The sequence below is a fragment of the Sturnira hondurensis genome, unplaced genomic scaffold (assembly GCF_014824575.4).
Source record: "Sturnira hondurensis isolate 20B ecotype Veracruz unplaced genomic scaffold, ASM1482457v3 Scaffold0004152, whole genome shotgun sequence".
Classification (NCBI taxonomy): domain Eukaryota; kingdom Metazoa; phylum Chordata; class Mammalia; order Chiroptera; family Phyllostomidae; genus Sturnira; species Sturnira hondurensis.
The window spans coordinates 1,711,082-1,731,828 of record NW_028076783.1 but is presented as its reverse complement, the minus strand read 5'-3'; the positions used below and the strand labels follow the sequence as shown (position 1 = coordinate 1,731,828).

General features: G+C 44.0%; 1 protein-coding gene across 2 annotated transcripts in view; it reads right to left on the bottom strand.

Moving 5' to 3' along the window:
• Positions 1-330: 330 nt before the first annotated feature.
• Positions 331-20,747, bottom strand: part of TIMD4 (T cell immunoglobulin and mucin domain containing 4) — a 46,459-nt gene continuing 26,042 nt past the window's right edge. Inside the window, exons 6-9 of one of the 2 annotated variants that reach the window (XM_037044825.1) lie at positions 4,998-5,047; positions 3,481-3,580; positions 2,052-2,091; positions 331-1,067 (exon numbers count right to left, since the gene is read on the bottom strand). In XM_037044825.1, the coding sequence (XP_036900720.1) occupies positions 977-1,067; positions 2,052-2,091; positions 3,481-3,580; positions 4,998-5,047 (281 nt within the window). In that variant the 3' untranslated portion in view covers positions 331-976. The remainder of the gene's footprint in view (positions 1,068-2,051; positions 2,092-3,480; positions 3,581-4,997; positions 5,048-20,747) is intronic. The other variant, XM_037044826.1, reaches the window with a different exon arrangement.

The following is a 20,747-nucleotide window of genomic DNA, read 5'->3' as shown; positions in this document are numbered from 1 at the left end:
CCGACCACACTTCTACTCGACCGAGGCCAGTCTCACTCAGCTACACATTTGTTCCTTTCATTCATTCAGCAACCGGTTGCTTTCCTCTCTCCCCCTGGGTTTTCATGCCACTAGCTATGAACGTTTTTAAATCAATCTGGCCTGACTGAGGAGCAAATTTCCCTGAGTTACACTGAGAGGAGCTAATCTGGACCGACCGCCTTCCTCTTAGATCCATGCGCGGACCACGCCACTCCACACTTCGGTCTTTCTGATGGACTCCTGGCTGTTTCCAACATTAAAGTTGAAACATTCTTCCCCAAGCAAGAATAAAGATGTGACGCCATGGTTACCTCTAAAGAAACTCAGAGGTGAAAGGAAGGCAAGCGAAAACCAAGGAGTTTTAGAGGTGGGTCACAATCGTGGTGCAATTCCATACCATGCTGTGCCTTACATCCTGCCTGGGCGGAACAGGAGAGACACAGGTGCAGACAAGGCAAAGGCAACTGCGGTAGGGAAGGGCCCAGACACCGTGCCCCAGAGGCAAGGTCAGGGACAGAGACCTGGCTCTGCTCCAGCATCTGGAGCACGACCAGGTGGAAGAGAGATTAGACAGGTTCTGTGTGAGCCCCACCAGTTCAGCTGGGACCGAAAGGCACGTGCTGGCGGCAGGCAGACTTTGCTTCAGGTATTTCTAAGTCTCAGCACTGCTCTGAGACGGAGTGGACTCCCCTAGGTGTGGTAGTGAGCTCGTCGTCACTGGAAGTGTTCGAGCATAGTGTGGAAGATCACTGAGCAGTGATGATACTGAGGACATTAAAGCCCTGGGCAGAGAAGGTGTGGCCTCTGATGTACCTTTGACCTGGGGAACTAAACCAGACTGGCTCAATGACACCAGTGGAATCGGTAAGCTTTAAACAAAAACAGATATTCGAAGACTTATTTTGACAGTTCACATGTCCTGCCCCTGTCCGCCGTTTTAAGCCAGAGTGGCACACTATAGTGTGAAGAGACCGTCTTCGTCTTCTCTTCCATGCTGTATGTCATCATCAAGGACACTCCTCTCACTGCCTCCAGCATTGTCTAGCCTACAAAGAGAGAAGAGGCTGGTCAGGGGAACCACTGAGCTCGGGAATAAATGGTGCTGCTGAATTGCAACACAGCTAACCAAGGCTGGGAGAGCTGAGGCTACAGGGGACAGACGGCTTTCGTCAATCCATTCTAACAGGCGATTTAGAAGTTTCTATACTAGAAAAGATAACATCACAACCTAAAGGTGTTTATTTACAAAAAAAGAAAAAAAAATCTCTATCCTGGTCAGGTGGTTCAGTTGGTTGAAGTGTCATCCTGTGCACTAAAAAGTTGCAGGTTTGATTCCTGGTCAGGGCATATACCTAGGTTGTGGGTTTGATCCCCAGCTGGGACATGTATGGGAGGCAACCAACTGATGTTTCCCTCTCTCTCTATTTCTCTCTCTCTCTCACTCTCTCCCTCCCTCCCTCCCTCCCTCCCTTCTCTTTCTCTAAAATATTGTGGTATTGATGCAGTTATAAAGTGAAGACAAGGTCTTCATCACAGTTTACATCAAACCTTTTTATTTCTTTCCAAAAAGTTATAAAACAGGATGAATATCCAAAATCCTTTTCTAGAGACTTGTCAATCTATTTTTTAAATGTTCCTACGATCTAATTGGGCAGAGGAATCCATATATTCCAGGAATGATATTCTATGTGCTTTTTTCATTTTTCATACTGCCAACTCTCCTCTCTATGAACTCCAGCGTAACAATGTCCTTTTAAAGTAAGTTGCCCAGAGTTGAACAAAGAACTTCCAGCACAGAGCGATGCATTGCCTTCTTTCTTTTGCACGTCATACTTCTATTAATGCAACCTGCCTTTGCACGTGCACTTTGAATATGAGCTGAATGCCCACCTCTTTTTCACCTCTAATGTCTCTCCAGCCCTGTGTTTAATCAGAACACAAGCACGAGTCATTAAGCCGCTGAGTAGTACCTAATCACGTGTAACGCCTTGTACTATCATTACAACGATCAGTCATGCGAGATGAATTACCTGGTGTGTTTGTGGAAGCAAGTGGTTTTCATGACTTTCTCTGAAAAGACAAGGCCACAGTATAAGCAGAGAGCTGTGCTAGAACGTTTGAAATGCTGGGGGAAGCCCACTACTACCTTAGGAAGAGCTGAGGTGGCCTAAAGGTGAGACTTTAGGGACTGGCTTTGGCAGGAGAAGCCATTCCTTTTCCTGGGTCCGGTGACCCCTTTTTCAGGCCCCAAGACAGTGCCCATTACCCCTGAAATTGTTCCCCTGTCGTGGGCACTGCTCTGAAGCTGCTTCGTACCTGAGTCATTTGCCCACCCACAATTCAAGTATTCATTCGGGTTTTAAAACACGCCCTTATGAAACCCAGAACACCCCAAACCGTAACATACCCTTATAAACTCCCTTTTGTAGTGTTCACTGGGGGCAGGTTTCCCTGTTGCTCAAACAGGCTGAGATGATTACTAGTCTTATCTCCTCACCTGCTATCTTAAAACAGTTTCCGTTCCTGACTACAGAACAATTCCCCACCCCCACCCCACCCCCCATTTAAAAACAGGACCAGGTACCACATGCCTGTGCTTTGCATGAAAACTATAAGCTCTATTTCATGACTCCTTTTTGTAGTGGTGGTCAGGGTGAAGGTCACGGGCCAGTTGGAGAATTTAATGACAATTACGGACCCTGCCCTTTGAAAAATGCAGATAAGGACATATCAGTACTTTTGTACATGATTTTGAAGGATTCACTTATCCCCCAAGTTCTGTCTGTGGACCACAGGTTAGAAAACTTGCTTTAAGGGAACAGATAAGAAGACCAGGGATCACTCATGACTTCCTGGGGCAAGCCCAGCCAGGGGAGTCGGCTGGGCCAGGGTTTCCTTGACCCCAAGATACTGATGATAATTGCACTGTTCATGTAAGGCAGCAATGAGGATGGAATGAGTTAAGCACATCAGGGCCCCATGCAGCTAGCTCAGTTGGTTAGAGGACCTTCCCAATATGCCAAGGTTGTGGGTTCAATCCTGGGTCAAGGCACATAAAAAAGTCAACTGATGAATGCATAAATAAGTGGGACAAGGAATTGATGTTTCTCTCTCGGCCTCCCTCCCTCCATCTCTTCCCACCCCATTTCCTCTCTCTCTCTCTGTCAGATCAATAAATAAAAGAGTCTAGCACCAGAACTTACACAGGGTAAGTATGCAGTAAATGAAGGTGCTCTTATTTTTATTCTCTTTTCCAAAATATAACTCTATCAGGAGGATGCTACATGAAGCCGTCAGTGCGTTAGGGAGAATGAATTTACCTGCCACTTCCTCCACCCGGATGGAGACACGATAGAATGGGACTGTGGGGGATGGAGAAAAGGAGCGGGAAGCGGCAGCAACCTGCTCCCAGGTCCGCCTGGAGTCTCCATAGCTCTGAAGGGCTGCACCCCACCTTACCTCGATGGTAAACCGCGACAATCAATGCACATGCACACAGCACAAACGCCAGGGAGGAACCAATGATCTTCAGCAGAAAGGAGCCGCCCACCTGGCGTATCTGGTGAGAACAGGGAAGATGATTGGGCCGTTCGTTCCTGACATCCTCCACACCTGTCCCAACCACTAACCACACCCTCTAACGGCTGGCAGCTTCACTGCATCTCACCACCCTTTTGCCCAGTGTGTCTCAAGACCAAAACAAAGCCAACCTTACAAATCAGGGGGAAATAATGTTTAAGTTTTTGAAAACCTGAAACATTTACTTAGACCCTAGGTGACAGGCCTCAGGTCTTAGGCCTCAGGCATACAGGGGGAAATCAGGCTGCTGGAAGCTGTGCTCACTATCTTGTCACTCTATGGGCCCTGCCCCAATGCCGGGCCCTGCCCCAATGCCGGGAGCTCTCCCCAGCCGGGCGCAGGCCTTGGATGGGGGTGGGGGTGGGGGGCGTAGCTCAGGCAAGACGAAGAGAATACGGAACTCAATTTCACATTTGCGCAGCAGTGTTTCTCAAAGGGTAGCCAGGGGACTCGTGAGATTAAAATGATTTTCACAAGACATTATTTGTCTTCCTGACTGTCTTTCTTCCCCGAGATGTACGATTCCCCAGAGGTCGTGTGACCTGTGGAGTGATGATCTCATCTCTCTGATAATGGAACAGGTAAGCCAGTGCGAGAATCTATCTGCTCTCACGCCGAGGTTTGGGAATGTAAAACACTGCCACTTTTCTCGGTAAAATTTTCTCACTTGGCAAAATGTAGTTATTTTTTCATAAAATGCGTGCTATTTATGTTAATGTGTAATGGGTTTGTTAGTCTTATTTTTAAACAAGTAGAGATTATTTTTGACGTCTCATATTAATTTTTGCGAGTATGAAAGGGTCCCGACACCACATTGTTTGGGAAGCGTGCTTGGCAGGCACCGTCTAGCTGTCGCGGGACGAGGCCACACCCCACTTTCCGGCCATGCCTCGGATCCTGCCCCATTCCCCAACACAGTGGCACGGACTGGACACCCCTCTCTCTCACAGGAGAGAGAAGAGGAGAAAAGAAATAAGGGGCTGCGGGCTGCCACCCTTCTCTTTGGATGTCTACGCAGCCCAAAGTTTTTTCCGTAACACAGCCTGAATCACGTTTGCAACAATAAACATTGATGAAGGCTCCTCTCAGAGACAAGAGGACCACTGCGGGCAGGTGTTGATCCTGGGCCACACAGAAGGAACACGGTGATTTTTCCTGTTTCTGTCTTTTTTTCCTTTGGCTTCTCAGAGCTTCTGTGCATATGAAAGTAATACTATTGATGTTGTTTCTACCAAGAATCCGAGTCCACAAATGCCTAAGCTAAGCCAGAACAGTCATGATGCCTTTCACACCATTTTTAGACGTGTCTGCTCTCCCTAGTCCATTTCTGCAACCTCTACCGTAGCTTTTTACAATCGTAGTCGTGCACGTCAAATACGTCACCAAAAAATGTTTACCTGGTTTTTTTCAACTTTAATTTGCCCAAGAGTTGTCGTCGTCTCAGAGCCTGGGAAGGAAAGAAGGGGAGAAACGTTTATATTTCCTGGGGGAAGAATGAAAGATCACATTTCAAAACAGGCATTTCAGAGCTTATCTGGAATTTCAGTTGCTATGTGCAATCTTTTCATATCAATATATCGGTGAACATTCGTTTGGTGCGGTTTTACCTGAGGCTCCTCTGCTATCCAAAATTATCCCACGGGGGCACCTTCATTTTACAGACACGTGGAGGGAGGCATTAGGCCAGTGGACAGTCAGGTCTAACTTTTCTATAGGTTCCATCAGTACATTCAGGATTTTTTCCATCATGAAAACTTGTCACTCTATCAATTAGCAAGTATGTATTGAATATTTATGATAGGCCAAGCACTTACAGTAGTTGTATCATTAACCTCATCAATGGAATTTACAACTTAGTGCTGAAGACCAAATTTAAACATATAATGCGGACAGTTGAAAAATACTTATAGCCCTGGCTGGTGTGGCTCAGTGGATTGAGCGCTGACCTGCAAACTGAAAAGTCATGGATTGATTCCGGCTCAGGGCACATGCCTGGGTTGCGGGCGGGTTCCCAGTTGGGGATGCATGAGAGGCAACCAATCAATATGTCTCTCACACATTGATGTTTCTCTCCCTTTCTTTCTCCCTCCCTTCTCCTCTCTCTACAAGTAAATAAATAAAATCTTTTTTTAGAAAAAGTTATAGTTATGTAAAATTTTGGGAAGCAACACTTTAAAATGTCATAGACCCTATCATGAGGATGGCTCTCTGCAGGGTCAAGGAAAGTGTCCTTGAGAAGGTGAAATGCAGGCTGAGACATGGAGTCATGTGTATATAACTGGTAGTTGAGTTCAACAAGGAAAACATACTGAGAATCTGCAAGTGCTAAGCACTGCTCTGGGCACAAAACACTGAGATGAATATGGCATGGCCCTGCTGCACAAAACTTACAGCATATTAGAGAAGGGAAACCAGAGGGTTACTTAAGCCTAACAGCTCAAGAGTAAGAATAGGGACAGGCGACTGGAGTAGGGGTGAGTGGCCGGAGAGGGTGGACAGAGGGAAAGACACATCAGCCAACTTTGTAGCTCAGTCAGAGCTGTTAGAAATAAGCTCCATGAGGACAAGGTCCCTCTCTGCCTTTTCAGAAAGGGACCCCCAACACTTCCTGACACATACATTGTACTCAATAAATGAATGCGAATATGAATCAAGGTTGAGCTGTAGATACTGATGTCAGAGTCATCAGTATCCAGGGAGCCGTTAAAATGCTCAGTGCGTATAAGAAATCCACGAGCTAGGTAGCTCACTTGGTTGGAGCATCATCCCAACGTACCAGGGCTTGGGGTTCGATCCCCGGTCAGGGCACATGCGAGAATCCACCAATGGGTGCGTAAATAAGTGGAACAACAAATCGATGTCTCCCCGATCCCCTTCCTCTCTCCCTAAAATCAATCAATAAAATTTTTCTGAAAAGAAGAAATCCAAGGGCTGCGTGTCCGGACAGAGAATAACAGGCATCCTGGGGAACCAGCACTTAAAAGGGTGCGCAGAGGCAGCAAAGAAGGAAACGGAAGAAACGGGCAGAGAGTGAGAACAGAGTCACAGCGGCCAGTGCAGGAGAAAATTTCCGGGAAAGATGCAAACCACCCGGCAGTACAACCTTCTGATAGACACGGAATGCACTGCACACATGGACAAGGCCCAGATGCCATGAATATCTAGGCTAACAATTACTGAAACAGCATTACTGCCCCAAACTTCCTCGATCACCAGGCAAAAGAAGAAGTGCCATCAGTTTTGTAAGGCTCGTGATGGGATACGAGAGCTTACGGACAGGAAAGGGACTTGTGCAATGCCCTGCAGCATAAAACTCCGATGGGGAAAGTCAGCGAGTTTTCATACCCTGCAACTCGGTTTTTGTTGTGTTTCTCTCCACTATCAGCCCCTAGAGCTGGACATTGCAGGTAAGAATGCAACACTCCTTCCTGTCAAACTGCCGGGGAACTACAATCACTGAGAATAGATACGGCTGCAATGGAAACCACCCAAGAGGAAAGGCAGTCCGGGTCAGGTTCGTCCGTGCGAATCTGTACTTTAAATGGGAATCATCCAATGGGGGAGACAACTAGCAAACACAAACAGTGCTGAATGGTATCAAACAGTACTGTGTATTGTTTTCATTCTTCTTCAGAAAATGCCAGGCGCCCCAGTGGGAAGCACCACAAGTACCACAGGGCTGCACCTCAACTGGCAACCAGACCCACGAACTGGTGGTTCTTCCACGGGAAGAGCAGTGGCACCAGGGGCCATGGGGCGCGGGCTCGGCAAGGCAAGACGATTGGTTTTCATGTCTGCTGTCTGTGCGCTCCCGGCCCTGACATCGCCAAGGCCTGAACTCGGACACCAACAGCTTCGGGCAAAGGCAGCAGCCTCCCGAAACTTGCAGCCCCCACAAAAAAAGATGTTCTGTGATGGGGAATTGTAGTGGTCTGACCACTGTTTCCTCAGATCACGCCCCCTGGGACCTCAGACTGGGACCCTATTTACAAATAGGGTCTTTGCCCGTGTGGTTAGTTAAGAATCTTGAGATGAAACCATCCTAGATGTCCAGAAGCCCTGAATCCAATGGCTGGTGTCCTTATAGGAAAAGAAGAGGACACAGGGAAGCCACGTAAAGACAGAGGCAGAGACTGGAGTGATGCTGCTGTAGGTGGAATGCCAGGCGCACCAAAAGCTGGGAGCATTGAGGAAAGATGTCCCCAGAGCACTCAGAGAGCACAGCCCTGCTGACACCTCGACTTCAGGCCTCTAGACTCAGACCTGGGAGGGAATACATTCCTGCTGTTTTAAAGCCACCTGGTTTGTGGTCCTTTGTTACCACACCTCTGGGAAACTAATAGAGGACTTAGAGGGAATGGACGTACAAGGGATGACAGTGACCTTCAAGTGGGTATAGTCAACCTAAGAAAAAGTCAGGAAACATGTGCTGAGCACGGACAGGTAAGAAGCCTAAACCCAACTGAAGGGCCCAGCACTAACCTCAAAAGAGTATTCTTCAACTGGCATGTTATTACTAACATTCCAATGACCATTTACTCCTCAGCAGCAGCCCCGGGGGTAGGCACTATCCTTACCACCAGTGAGAAAACCAGGGCTCAGAGGGCAGAGCAATGTGATCAAGGTCAGACAGGTTGTAGGTGGAGGAGCTGGGATTTGAACATGGTATGGCCGCCATCAATACCTATGTTCTTGAGGACGTCATCACACAGGAGCTGAAACACAACAGTACCATGTACAAAGCATGGTACACAACAAGGATGCAAGGAGAAGTGTTCAGTACAACAATTTACAATGGATCTAGAAAAAAGGATGGTCCAGAACAGTGGTCTCCACGAAGGGCTTGGGCTTGCAATGAAGGCTCAAGGCTGCTCACTAGGTATAGGGGAACATGAGAGTGTCCTTTTACATTTATTTAAATTTCATCCTTTAAACATTTATTTGGGAGGGCTATATTTTAAAATGTATATATTAATATGAAGGTGTGAGTAAATAAGTGATCAATAAATATCTTTACCGATGAGAATACATTAATCAATCTGGTCTAGAGAAGAAGAATGAGTTATTTGTTTCTCAAATAGTTGGGAGACTATGGTAGGCAGAATAATGATACCCAAATGTGACCATGCTCTGTCTTCAGAATTTGTGACTACGTTCCCTTACATGGTGAGACTTTGCAAAGTGATTAAGTCAAAGATCTGGAGATGGGGGACTTTCGGCCAAGATGGAGGTGTAGGTAGACACACTGTGCCTCTTCGCACAACCAAAAAAAGGACAACAACAGTTTAAAAACAAAAAACAACCAGAACTGACAGATAATTGAACTGTATGGAAGTCCGACAACCAAGGAGTTAAAGAACATACGTTCATACAGACCAGTAGGAGGGGTGCAGTTGGGCAGCCGGATGAAGAGGACTTGAGGCAAAGTCATGGATGGAGGATGGGGGTGTGCAACACAGCAGCTGGCAGACCCGGTGAGGTGGCAGCTGGCGGAGCAGGCTGTACCACATTCACGCACAGATAAACCAGGAGAAAGAGCTGGGGAGCAGGATGGACTGCACAACCCAGGGCCCCAGAGCGGGGAAATAAACCCTCAAACCACTGATTGAAAACACCAGTGGGGGTTGAGACAGCAGCGGGAGAGACTCCCAGACTCACAGGAAGGTTCATTGGAGAAACCCACAGGATCCTAGAACGTACACAGACCCACCCACCCTGGAATCAGCACCAGAAAGGCCCAGTTTGCTTGGGGGAAATGGTGAAGAGACTGAGATCTGACAGAGAGAGGAGCAAGCCCATTGTTCCCTCTCTGACCCCGCCTCCACATACAGCTTCACAACCCAGAGACTGGGTTGCCCAGCCCTGGTGAACAGCTAAGGCTCTGCCCCTCACTATGTAACAGGCATATCAAGACAAAAAAAATGGCCCAAACAAAAGAACAGATCGAAGCTCAAAAAAAATACAACTAAGCAACAAAGAGATAGCCAACCTATCAGATGCACAGTTCAAAATACTGGTAATCAGGATGCTAACAGGATTGGTTGAATTTGGTCACAAATTAGATGAAAAAATGAAGGCTTTGCTAAGTGAAATGAAGGAAAATGCACAGGGAATCAATAGTGATGGGAAGGAAACTGAGACTCGAATCAACAGTGTGGACCAGAAAGAAGAAAGAAACATTCAATCAGAAAAGAATGAAAAAACAAGAATTCAAAAAAATTAGAAGAGGCTTAGGAACCTCCAAGACACGTTTAAACATCCCAACATCAACATTATAGGGGTACTGGAAGGAGAAGAGAAAGAGCAACAAGTGGAAAATGTATTTGAATAAATAATAAAGGGGAACATCCCTAATCTGGCAAAGGAAATAGATTTCCAGGAAGTCCAGGAAGCTCAGAGAGTCCCAAAGAAGTTGGACCCAAGGAGGAACACACCAAGGCACATCATAATTACATTATCCAAATGAAAATGAAGGAGAGAATTATAGAAGCAATAAGAGATGAGGGGACAGTTACCTACAAAGAAGTTCCCATCAGACTGTCAGTTGATTTCTCAAAAGAGACCTTACAGGCAAGAAGGGGCTGGAAAGAAGTATTTTAAGTCATGAAAGACAAGGACCTACATCCAAGATTGCTCTATCCAGCAAAGCTTTCATTTAAAATGGAAGGGCAGATAAAGTGCTTCCCAGATAAGGTCAAGTTAAAGGAGTTCATCATCACCAAGCCCTTATTATATGAAATGCTAAAGGGACTTACCTAAGAAAAAGAAGATAAAAAGCATGTACAGTAAAATGACAGCAAACTCACAATCATTAACAACCACACCTAAGACAAAAACAAAAACAAACTAAACAAACAACTAGAAAAGGAACAGAAACACAGAAATGGAGATCACATGGAGGGTTATAAACAGGGGAATGGAAGGGGGAGAGAAGGGGAAAAGGTACAGAGAATAATTAGCATAGATGGTAGGTAGAAAATAGACAGGGGGAGGGCAAGAATAGTATGAGTAATGTAGAAGCCAAATAATTTATATGTGTGATACATGGAAATGAACTAAAGTGGGGGGATGTGGGTGGGAGGGGGTGTGCAGGGTGGAGGGGAGTGAAGGGAGGAAAATGGGACAACTGTAACAGCGTAATCAATAGAATATATATATATTTTTTAAAAAGATCTCGAGGTGGAAAGATCACACTGGATTAACCACTGAGCCCAATGCAATCACAATGATCCTTCTAAGAGATAGGCAAAAATGTCAAAGCCAGAGTACGTGACAATGGGAGAAGTCAGAGAAAGAGAGATTTGAAGATACTGCTTTTCTGGCTTTAAAGATGGCAGAAGGGACTTCAAGCCAAGGAACGCATGTGGCCACTAGGAGCTGGAAAAGGCGAGGAAATAGATTCTCTTCTACAGAATCAGGAAGGCATTCAGCCCCGCCCACAACTTGATTTTAGGACCTCTGACCCCTGGCACTGAAAGACAATAGCTGTGTAGTTTTAATCCATGATCTGGTAATTGGTTGCAGCAACAGGAAACCGATATAGACACTGTGGTCACTGACATCTTCCAAGGGAACAGTGGTTCTGGGGGCAGGCATGATAACGAAAGGAAGGTCGACTTTTCACTTCAAAATTTTTGTAGGCTTTGTGCCTTTGCCGTGTATGTGCATTATCTATCTTAAAATAAATAACAACAAAAGAATCTTAAAATTAGCCACACTTTCCTGGCCATGAACTCACCAATACTTCTGATTAATATTAGATTTTCCTACAGAGTGAAAATGCACTTACATTAAAAAATACCAAAATATGGACCACTTGGCATCTATAGTCCTCATTATAAATTAGAAAATTAGTTGCTGGTTTCATTTTAGGCACTTAGGTTTTTGGTATTATCAACTGATGGTCATTGGAGCCAATTTGATAGCAACAGAAATCCCTAATTTTGGTTTGGGTGGAGAAGGAAAGTTTGTCCCGTGCAAACAGCTCAACAGTGCAGCAGTGGAAATAGCACAGCCATGAGGCTGCCCTGGGGCCATACAGCCCAGAGGCCACTCTTCAGCTTGTAGCCCTGCTCTGTTCCTCCCTGCTCTAGGAAGGTATCTTCAGTGTTTCCGCTGCAGCTGGGGACAGGCGGTCTTCAGTAGAAACTGAGCTCTCAGAGCCAGAGGGGAACTGGCTTACATGGAGAGAAAAACAACCCTGCCCCTGGTCCCTGATTGGTCCATCCTCATGTAGATAAGGACTTTGGATCCTCACAGTTTGATTTGTCCAAAGGCACTGTTCTGATTGGTCACTCTGCTTGGTCTGAAATGCATAGCTCTGGTTGGATGGGGAAAATCTCAGTCCTATTGGTTGAAACAGGACTCCGGGAGCTCCTTTCTGAAGACTGGCTCAGGTGGTACAAACACAGTTGTGGCAGGCAGTTCAGCACAGAGGCCTCTCTATGAAGTGCAGTTTGCATGAGAGGCCCCTGTGCAGAAATGCCTGTTAGGCTTTGCTTTTTACTTTGAGCCCCGTTAGCCAGCGGGAGCCCTTCTTAGTAGAGGTCCGCCCCTTCCCCTGTCTCCCTACCCCCACAGGGTTCACAGTATGCGTGCATACTCAGGCAAATTGAAATTTCTGTAAAATTTGACCCCCAACCTTAGACCATTATGTGGCTACCACTCAGCCTCCCTTACAGTCCACCATGACTAAGTGTTTATCTTCATTAAAGTTTCCTGGCTGTGTGGCCTTAGGCAAGACATTTCCTCTCTCTGAGCCACAAAATTTAGTCATCTGAAAAATGCTCCTGTGTCCTTTTCAACCTTATTTCTAGATGACTTTTTACAGAGAATTTGATTAACCTGAGAAAAATCATTACATTGTGGTTTTTTGAAAAAGATATAAAGCCCTATTTATTTAGAATACAAAATGAGTATATAAATAGTTTAGAAATATAGATACACAAATACCTCTTGCTCCCCCAAAGAAAACTAAAAAAGAAATACTCAAAGGCTAATCCACATGACATGGCATGGAAATACTATTGGCAATCACATGTTTTCTTATTAGCACTTTTGTTTTAATTTCTAAATTTTTTCAAATGTAAAACTCTTAACTGTAAAATATCCTATGAGTCAAGGGTTAAGTACTGTAAATGTACTTAACTCTAAGATGCCTGAGCCCGTGTGCTAACGCTTAGGTAAGCGTCATTTCTCCAAAGCAGTAACTACGATGACCTTCTACATGAAACTTTGAAGACAGGTGTCAGAAACCCATTAACCCACAGCCAAAGATGGTTTGAGTGGGTGGTGTCTTAGAGAAAACTAAGTGTGTCACATAATGCACTTAAAAAAAATTAAGCATGTTATATCTTAGCCTCCCTACTCCAAGAGCACTGACGTGAAAAGATGTACAGGATGTATATCTATCTCTCAGAGATAGGTGTGTTGCTGGGTTATTTTAGTCAAAGTGGTTTGTTTGTTTAAAATAATGAGTACACGTAAAAATGGGTGAAGTTCAAGTAGGGATCATACACTAGTCAGTTGTGCTGCACCGACGTCCATTCTTGGTGCTGACTGTAGTGGAGTGACGTAGGAGGTCACCACTGGGAAGCCAGAGGAAGGTGTAGGCCTTCCTGCACTATTTTTGCAAGTTGGCGTGAGTCTAAAATTACTTCAAAATTAAAACTTTTTAAAAACTGATTTACGTGATTTAAACTTCAGCCATTTCAAGTGGTTTGATCTAACATATGTGGGATGCATAATGGCTTTGCAGTAAAAAGTTGTTGAACAAAACTGTTGAATTTTAATGCGAGTTTAAAACAATACAGAGTGATTTTGTAAAAAAAAATTGAGAATTGTGTAAGAAATGATAGATGTTACTATGTTGGTAGAGCAAAATGATCTGAGAGAATCCAGCTCAGACTCTTAGAGTAATTAATCTCTTTATCTCAGTCATTTGGGGCAGGGTAGGGGTGGAGTGGGAGGGCAACTAATGTTTGGAATATAAGGCATTCTCACTTTATACGTTCTAACTTTTTTAAAAACAAGAGCCTATCATTATTTTATAACATAAAGAATAAAGTTTAAATGTTAAAACTACAGCATAAAAACACCATCTTTACCTTCAAAGGACTTATCATCTAGTAGGCAGGCAACAATTAGTGAATGTTCTTGAAGAGCCCTATTGAACCAGGATTCTCCTGTATCTGGATGGTACAGGTCAAAGGAGGGCCAACTACAGCCTGTAGCCTGGTTCTGTCAGCCTGGGAGCTAAGAATCATTTCTATATATTTTTAATGGTTGGGGAAAACTCAAAGAAGAATGATGACACATAACACCTGAAAACTGCAGGCAATTCAAATTTCGGTGTCCATCAATAAAGTTTTATTGAAGCACAGTGACACCCATTTGTGTGTGTGTGTGTGCTTGGCTGCTTTTGCAGTGAAAAGGTAGAATTGAGGAATTGCAACAGAGACAGTATGGCTTGCAAGGCCTAAAATATGTACTAGGAGCTTGCCAGCTCCTAGTCTACTGTTGCAAAAATAATACCCAGGGAGTCAGGGAATTAAGTGTGTTATATATGAGCACAATTTTACTCTTCGAACTTTCAGGCCCTAGAGTGATGGGAGACTTGCCCATCAAGATGGTCATGCCTGGGGTTGTAGATGAGAACCCACTGTCTTGCTCAAATAAAATTATGTGCTATGGGCAGTTCTGGAGAGACACTGCAGTTTTAGAAATTCTTTGAAGACTCCATCTTGAACATCACTCTTGTTCCTGTCCCACTGCCAGAAATTTGGTTCACAAGTACTAGAAACTCCTTCCTGTGTGCCCGGCAGAGTGACAAGCACTCCGAGTAAAGTCTCATTTTTGATGCTTGCAAAACCCATTTACAGGTGTGTAAACTGAGGCTGAAAAAAGTTTAAAACATTCACCTGAAGGAACACAAACCATATAAGGAAATTGGAACCCAACTCTGAATGACTCAAAAAATCAGAATCATTAACCACTCTGAGAGAAAAGAAAGACGGCGTATTAAAACCCTATTAAGAAAAAACAAACCAGAGGACCCAAATAAATACAATCAGAAATGAAAGAGGAGAGATTACAACTGATACCACAGAAATAGAAGAGACTGTAAGAAATTACTATGAAGAACTGTATGCCAAGAAATTTGAAAACCTAGGTGAAATGGACAAATTTCTAGAAAAATATAATCTTCCAAAACTCGATGAAAAAGAAACAGGAAACCTGAACAAGCCAATAAGAGCAGATGAAATTGAAGAATAAAAAAACTCCCATCGCACAAAAGCCCTGGACCAGATGGTTTCACAGGAGAATTCTACAAAGCTTTTAAGGAAGTGTTAACCCCTATTCTTCACAGACTATTCCAAAAAATCCAAAAGGAAGGAAAACTCCCCAACTCTTTTTATAAAGCCAGCATCATTCTAATTCCAAAGCCAGATAGAGACACAACAAAGAAAGAAAACTTTAGGCCAATATCGCTGATGAACATAGACACTAAAATCCTCAATAAAATATTGGCAAATCGCATCCAACAATACATCAAAAAGATCATACACCATGACCAAGTGGGATTCATCCCAGGGATGCAAGGATGGTTCAATATTCGTAAATCAGTAAATGTAATACACCACATAAACAAAAGCAAAGACAAAAACCACATGATCATATCAATAGATGCAGAAAAAGCTTTTGATAACATACAACACCCATTTATGATAAAGGTACTCAGAAAAATGGGAATAGAAGGAGCATTCCTCAATATAATAAAGGCCATATACGAAAGACCTACAGCCAACATCATACTCAACGGGCAAAAACTAAAAGCTTTCCCACTATGATCAGGAACAAGACAAGGTTGCCCACTATCACCACTTCTATTTAATATAGTATTAGAAGTTCTAGCCACAGCGATCAGACAAGAAAAGGAAATAAAAGGCATCCAAATCGGAAAGGAGGAAACAAAACTGTCATTGTTTGCAGATGACATCATAGTGTACATGGAGAAGCCTACAGCCTCTACCAAAAAACTGCTCGAACTAATAAATGAATTTGGCAAAACAGCAGGATACAAAGTCAATATCCAGAAATCAAAGGCATTTTTGTATACCAACAATGAAACAGAAGAAGCAGAAATCAGGAAAAAATCCCATTTCATATAGCAAAAACAAAAATAAAATATCTGGGAATAAACCTAACCAAGGAGGTAAAAGACCTGTATGCAGAAAACCATACAACACTGAAGAAAGAAATCAAGGAAGACACAAACAAATGGAAACATATACCATGCTCATGGATTGGAAGAATTAACATCATCAAAATGTCCATACTACCCAAAGCAATTTACAGATTCAATGCAATACCTATTAAAGTACCAATGGCGTATTTCACAGACATAGAACAAACACTTCAAAAATTTATATGGAACCATAAAAGACCCCGAATAGCAGCTGCAATTTTGAGAAAGAAGAACAAAGTAGGAGGGATCACAATACCTGATATCAAACTGTATTACAAGGCCACTGTAATCAAAACAGCCTGGTACTGGCACAAAAACAGGCACATAGACCAATGGAATAGAACAGAGAGCCCAGAAATAAACCCAACTCTCTACAGTCAATTAATATTCGACAAAGGGGGCAATAACATAAAATGGAGTAAAGACAGCCTTTTCAACAAATGGTGTTGGGAGAACTGGACAGCTACATGCAAAAAAATGAAACTTGAGCACCAACTTACACCATACACCAAAATAAATTCAAGGTGGATAAAAGACTTAAATATAAGCCGTGAAACCATTAAAGCCCTAGAGGAGAACATTGGCAGGAAAATCTCAGATATTCCACGCAGCAAGATTTTTACTGATACGTCCCCCAGAGCAAGGGACATAAAGGAAAGAATAAACAAATGGGATCTCATCAAACTTAAAAGCTTCTGCATGGCTAAGGAAAACAGTATCAAGATAAAAAGAGAAGCAACAGTTTGGGAAAACATATTTGCCAATGATACCTCAGACAAAGGTTTAATCTCCAAAATATACAAAGAACTCACTCAACTCCACTCAAAGAAGACAAGCAACCCAATTAAAAAATGGGCAAAGGACTTGAACAGACATTTCTCCAAGGAGGACATACAGAGGATCCAGAGACACATGAAAAGATGCTCAATATCGCTAGCTATCAGAGAGATGCAAATTAAAACCACAATGAGATACCACTTTACACCAGTCAGAATGGCTATCATAAACAAAGAAACAAACAACAAGTGCTGGAGAGGTTGTGGGGAAAGGGGGACCCTAGTTCACTGTTGGTGGGATTGCAGACTGGTAAAACCATTATGGAAAACAGTATGGAACTTTCTAAGAAAACTAAAAATGAACGTGCCTTTTGACCCAGCAATTCCACTATTAGGAGTATATCCTAAGAACCCTGAAACACCAATCCAAAGAACCTATGCACCCCAATGTTCATAGCAGCACAACTCACGATAGCCAAGAGTTGGAAGCAACCTAGATGCCCATCGGTCAATGACTGGATCAAAAAACTATGGTACATTTACACAGTGGAATTCTATGCTGCAGAAAGGAAGGAGCTCCTACCCTTTGCAACATCATGGATGGAACTGGAAAGCATTATGCTGAGCGAAATAAGCCAGGCAGTGAAAGACAAATACCATATGACATCACCTTTAACAGGATTCTAAACACCAAAACAAACAAGCAAGCAAAATGTAACCAAAGACACTGTAATACAGAAGGTGCTGACAGGGTCCAGAGGGGAGAAGGGAGAGAACTACAGGGGAAAAGGGGAAGGACTCACATGAACAAGTATAAAGGACACATGGACAATAACTAAGGTGGGGGGCGGAGATGGGAGGGAGGTGGGGAGCACTGGGTGGGGGCAGGGCTGGGAATACAAGAAAGAAAACTGTACTTGAACAAGAGTTAAATAAAAATTTAAAACAAACAAACAAACAAAAAAACCCCCACACAAACCAGATAACCAGTGGGCTTCATGTCAGAAATCTACTGGAAATAAAAGCTATCTCCTCAGTGGATACATTTTAAAACTATTACCTATGTTGACTCATCATTGAATTCACAGACATGGGACCTCATCGGTCTCTACTTTTAAAACAAATTTAGTCCTAAAATAAGTCAATTCAGTGATACAATCTTAACACAATCCTAGAAATTTGAAAAGTGACAACTTCAAGCCTTCAGTGAAGTTTCTTTCCTTTTGTAGGTAGCATTGGCTTATGCTGCCCCCTTCTGGAGCACTGGTGGTATGGCCTCAAAAATCCAAGGAATAGCTCAAGGATCCCAGAATCACATAGAGCGAATATTTTAGAGCTGAGAATTAGACATTATTTTCTCTGAATCCTCTTTCTAATTAATAGAAAAACATATAGGTTGAGAATTTCACTCATTCAAGATTCCAGAGTAAGGAGTTCCAAACAAGAACCTGTATTTTCTGACTTTGCCAAGTAGCATTAAGGTCGATCTGGAATTTCAAAATGACTTTTGAAAGTAGGAACACTCATTTAACTGAATTTGCATACTTCCTTTACAGTGGGGAGACCTCTGTGTGCTTTTAATACGTACAATGACCAAAGAGAGTGCTCTAGCCCGGACAGGTGCTCAGTGGGTTGGCACACCCTCCCGTGCACCAAAAGGTTACGGGTTCAACTCCTGTTGGGGATGTGCACGGCAGGCAACCAATCTGCTTTTCTTTTACATGGATGCTTCTCTTTCTTTCCCTCTCTCTCTCTCTAAAATTAATTAAAAACATATCCTTAGGTGAGGATTTAAAAAAAAGAGCACTCCACACTTAATGAATCAACAGAGCATTATATACGTGAGTCAGATGTTCCTTAGCTCCAATGGCAAAATTGGGTGGGGCCTGGTTTTTAAATCTGAAAGGGAACAGGGAGCACATTGTGTTAGCACCCAACACGATTCATAAAGAGGAAGGAATGGTGGATGACTTCACAGTTCACGCAGATGCGGTGACGGAGGGCAGCCAGAGACAGGAGAACACCACTGTTTGAGTCATTCCAGTTCTGAACAAGGTCTCCACCTCCCACTGTCCCCGAGGTGCCCCAGAAACAAGAATGTCATCATCCCTGTGAGAGCCCAGAGGCACCACCCCAGGCTACCATTCTTACTCACCCACATTGGAGGGTCTTGGTGAAGAACAGACAAGACCTCACCCCAAGCCTTCCACACAGGACTCCTCTCCAAAGCACAATGTCCATACTACTCTGCCCACACCAGCTCATCAATAGATCTTGATTGAGGGAGGTGGCAAGGGGCACGTTTTACCAAGAAACCTCAGAATTACCGATAAGAACAACAATAATACACTGGTACCCTACACAGAGCACTTACTACAGGCCGAACACAGGGCAAGTACTTCCCACGTTTGACCTCAGAAAATAAGATGAAACAGTCAGTACCATCACTGTCTCCATCTCACAGTGGGAACCGTGTGGCGCAGAGATGGCAGGCTCAAGTCACATTGCGAGCAGGGCAGTGAGCAAACCTCAGAGCCACAGTTAGGCACCCGAGAGCCCAAGCTCTTGTCCTCTGAGCTTGGTGGCTTTTGGACAACCTGGCAACAGCTCACATGCAATTCCTCCAGAAAGACATGCTGGACAGTGGATGGCCATGCTCTTCCACAGCGCGATGGTGAAGACAGCCATTGGGAACAGACCCCAGCCCTCCACTGCCTAGGTGGACCCATTTCTGAAAAACAGGACCTGATCATTATTATTGCTTGAATACAGTGATGAGCACAGTGTAAACAGCTGAAAGTACACAAATCTCTGATGTTTATTATCACATTTGAACTTCAGGGTGAATTTACAAGGTAAGTAAACTTGTGTTGAATTAAGTGGACTTGGGCAGAATTATGGAAAGAAGACCCTGACACTCAGCACCTTGCCCAGTGCTGCCGATTATGATAGTAGACGGTAGGGCAAGAACACCTGAATTCAGGGTCCTGTCTGTTCCCCTGCACCAGGTTACCAAGCATCACAGGGTCCCTAAGTGCAGGCAGGCTCTTGCCAAAGAGTGTTGGGAACTTGACTCACTGACTCGCTCACATGGTGGGGAGCAGATGCCTCACCACAGAACTTGCTGAGTTTTCCTCCTTTCCCCTGCCCCACCCTGGGGAAACCGGAGATCCCTGTGGCCACGCCTGGCTGGGCGTCAGAGGGCCCCTGTGGTCTGTGGAGTGAGTCACCCAGTGCCCTTGGTTAACCACTAATGAGAACTCATTCTGGGGCTGGCTCTGCGTCCTGCTAGGTGGCTGGTACCTTCTTTTTCACACTCTGCCTCGCCATGGGCCTGTCTCTCTTAAAGCTTGGCAGCTCTCCTTGATCTTAGCAGGCTGACCTTTCTGAAGGTGAGCTGTTAGAGGCAAGAATTACACAGCTTCCATTCCAGCTTCATTAATGAAAAAAAAAAGTCGTTGGTACAATTGGTTGACTGCAATGTTGTTGTGAGGAGAATGGTGAGGACCCACTTTTTTTGTTGTTGTTCTTTCCTTTTATCTCCAGACTGCAAGCCTATCAACTGATTTGAGCCCGTGAAAAGCAAAAGCACTGGGCATGAGAGAGAAAAACAAATCGGCTAATGCCTCAAGAAAGATGTTGACTTTGAAATCAACTGCATCCAATTTCTTTTCTCTTAAGAACGATGTTTTTGACTGAAAATGAGCTTTGCTTCAAATTTCCCCTGCCTGCCTCTATTCCTCCCGCTGAACTTGCACTGAGAGTGGCAATTTCTCCTGCAACTTCCTTATGGCCTTGATCAACTGGGGACCCAGGAAAGTGTCAGGTTCTGACAGGGCTTGATTTTTGTCTTTAATAAAATAGTGCAGTGTTGGGGAAAGAGCTGTGATTTGGGAGCCAGAAGAGGGACCTGCCTACGGCCTCATTCCCAGTTCTCCTTGAACTTTTTTAATGCCTCTCTGCCTCTGTTTTCTACAGAGGGTATCCAACCTTTTGGCATCTCTGGGCCACACTGGAAGAAGAGTTGTCTTGGGCCACACATTAAATACACTGCAACACGTAATCACACACACACACACACACAAAAAAAAACCTCATAATGTCTTAAGTAAATTTATGATTTT